Source organism: Perca flavescens, chromosome 23 (assembly GCF_004354835.1).
Source record: "Perca flavescens isolate YP-PL-M2 chromosome 23, PFLA_1.0, whole genome shotgun sequence".
Classification (NCBI taxonomy): Eukaryota; Metazoa; Chordata; class Actinopteri; order Perciformes; family Percidae; genus Perca; species Perca flavescens.
This window is the reverse complement of record NC_041353.1, coordinates 20785623-20788353: the sequence shown is the minus strand read 5'-3', so window position 1 is coordinate 20788353 and position 2731 is coordinate 20785623. Positions and strand designations below refer to the sequence as shown.

At 46.8% G+C, this 2731-nt stretch overlaps 1 protein-coding gene across 1 annotated transcript; it reads right to left on the bottom strand.

Annotated features, from left to right (window-relative positions):
- Positions 1-286: 286 nt before the first annotated feature.
- LOC114550524 (amphoterin-induced protein 2) lies at positions 287-2282 on the bottom strand. Its single transcript, XM_028571334.1, has one exon. It carries the CDS (start codon positions 2280-2282, stop codon positions 771-773), a length of 1512 nt encoding a protein of 503 aa, XP_028427135.1. The 3' UTR covers positions 287-770.
- Positions 2283-2731: the final 449 nt, after the last annotated feature.

The following is a 2731-nucleotide window of genomic DNA, read 5'->3' as shown; positions in this document are numbered from 1 at the left end:
TGTATTAATGCAGCTTCAAATGTAATTGTTAGTGTTATGAGCAACACACAGAAAATTCCATTCACCTCCATTGTACTGGTGTGGAGACAGAAATCTCAAGAGATTGATAATCTCAAAACACAGCAGGCTACTCCGTCTGCTCTCACTTCATAGTGTTTCTTTGCTTTTGAAAAAGGAACTTTCACAAGATTATAATTGATTCACATAATTCGATGAGGGTGTGTAGCACACACAGCGTGATCTGCAAAACATCAAAGTTCAGATAATTTCACACATATTACCGACATGTTTAAAAAAAATATCCACAGTACGAGACAGGTGGTTGAAAATTACAAAGGGTCACTGTGATGGCAGTATTCACAAAACATACAGAGTATAATGACTATCAATGCCTCTAGCAGCTTATCAAATCAGGTGTGAATATTCCTCTCAGCCCAATTTAAAACACCACCCACGTTTATACGATCTGTGTGATCCCTGCAATAACAATTTCTTGCGGTAACAGTGAGATTTCCATATGAACTCTTAATGTAAAAAACAGACACCACTTACATTCGAGACATATTTGAAATTCTGCCTACCAAAGGACTGCATTTTCTGCCTCAGACCAAACACCAGAACCCTACAATGCATAACTACTTCACAAGAATCCAAGTACACTACTTCACATGAAATGGATTTTCTCATCGTGTACTGAAACAAGACAGTGAAAACAAAACACTTGGATCGGGCTGTCAGAATACAGGAATGTGCAAAAGGTTGTTTTCTTGCTATGCCATGTGAGCAGGGTCTGAAAGGGACAGTCCCACTGTCCTACTTCCATTCTTGAGAATTCCCTCAGTGGTAACATGACCCAAATGCATTGCTGGTGTTTTTGGACTACCAATACCAGAGTCCTCTGTCTGAGGCTCTAAGAAAGCCACCCTTTTCCCATTTGACCTCAGTTGTCCTGACTCTACCTCTCTGGGGTCTGAACAGAGGATGAAGGCTCGTCCGCCGCACCCTCTCGACCCCCGGTTTTCCCGGCATCGACAGGGAGTGAGGTAGAGGTAGAGCAGCACCAGTATGATGCTGACCACACAGGAAGCCAGGGTGGTGAATGCTGTGTTGAAATGCTCGGCGCCGCTTCTGTCTGCCAAGCCGCTGGTGGAGGCCTTGCTTAAGTTTCCGACCACCACACTGACTTCCGGAGACTCGTTGGGGTCATAGTGGCGCCCACGGGCAGCTACGCACCCATACATACCAGAATCTTCCATCAGGGCTCCTTGGATTTCAAGGGTGCCATTGGGTAAAACTGTTAGGTGGGCACTTGGATCATTGGTTGATGAATTCAACACAGTCTTGGGGGTAACCCAGAACCAATCCAACCCCTCCTGGGCAGGAGAGGAAAACCCTGGGCATGGCACTCTTAGCCATTTACCAGGATCTACTTGGTAAGTCTGTGCCTCAAGGGGAATATCTGAAACTACCTCCTGGCTACATTCAGACCATGGTCCTGAATTGTCTCTACATGGGTATTCACCTTTGAATTCCACCAGAGGGCGATACTGTTTCCACATCAAGTACTCCTGCAAGGCGAGTAAAGCACAGTCACAGACCAAAGGGTTTTCCTGCAAATAAATTCCACTTTGCTGGGTGAGAGATAGCAGGCTCTGGACGGGCACCTTGGAGAGCCTGTTGTAGGACAGATCGAGAAAGGTCAGATTACGAGGCCCTCCGGGTTCCCAATAAAGCCCCAGGGGGAAAGCCGTCAGTCTGTTCCCAGAGAGGTAGAGCTTCTGCAGGCTGTAAAGATCGCTGAAGGCCCCTGGGTTCATCTGGATGATCTGGTTTCCAAACAGCAGCAGCTCTTTCAGTTCCTTCAACCCAGTAAAAATGGATGAGTTTAGCACTGTTAGTCGGTTGGAAGAGAGGTCCAGGTGGAGGAGATGTGGCGTCACAGTGAAGGCATTAACCTCAATTTGGCTTATGGAGTTTCGGCTGAGAATCAGTGTAGCAAGCCGGTCGAACGGTCGGGAAATCCAGTCCATGGACAGGTCAGTAAGGACATTGTGGCTTAGGTCCAACCGTGTGGCATAGCTTGGGAGATCAGAGGGCAGCGCAGACAGATTGCACCCGCTGCAGGAAATTATATCACTGGCACAAAGGCAGTAGGGTGGGCAAGTGGCCACAGAGGGAGGGAAGCCAAGACACAGGGAGAGCAGCAAAGCTGCAAAGGCAGGGTTCCAACAGCTGCCTCCAACACTGGTCCTGCCTAAAATCTGTGAGGCGTTGGGACGCATCCTGGTGTTCCCTCCGGATGGGGTCTCAGGTTACTGTCTCACTGGGTGTACACATGTCAGGTTTACAAGCCTCTGATAGTGAACTGAAGAGAGACACAGAGGGAGGAAACAAGAGAGGGAACATGGAAATTAATCTTTTTCAATTTGTTCAATACTCAATTCTGATTGGTCAATTTGGGCGACCATTTTTAAATCAATAAAATCAGTTTTACATCAATATTTAGATTTCTTTAGTAAGTAGCCGTGTAACAAGTGGCTTCGCATCAGGGTCCTGCATCACCCTGTCGGGGTTCAATTCCCAATAATGACCTGCTCACTCTCCTTTATTTAAAAGGTCCCATGGCATGAAAATTTCACTTTATGAGGTTTTTTAACAATAATGAGTTCCCCCAGCCTGTCTATGGTCCCCCAGTGGCTAGAAATGGCGATAGGTGTAAACCAAGCTCTGG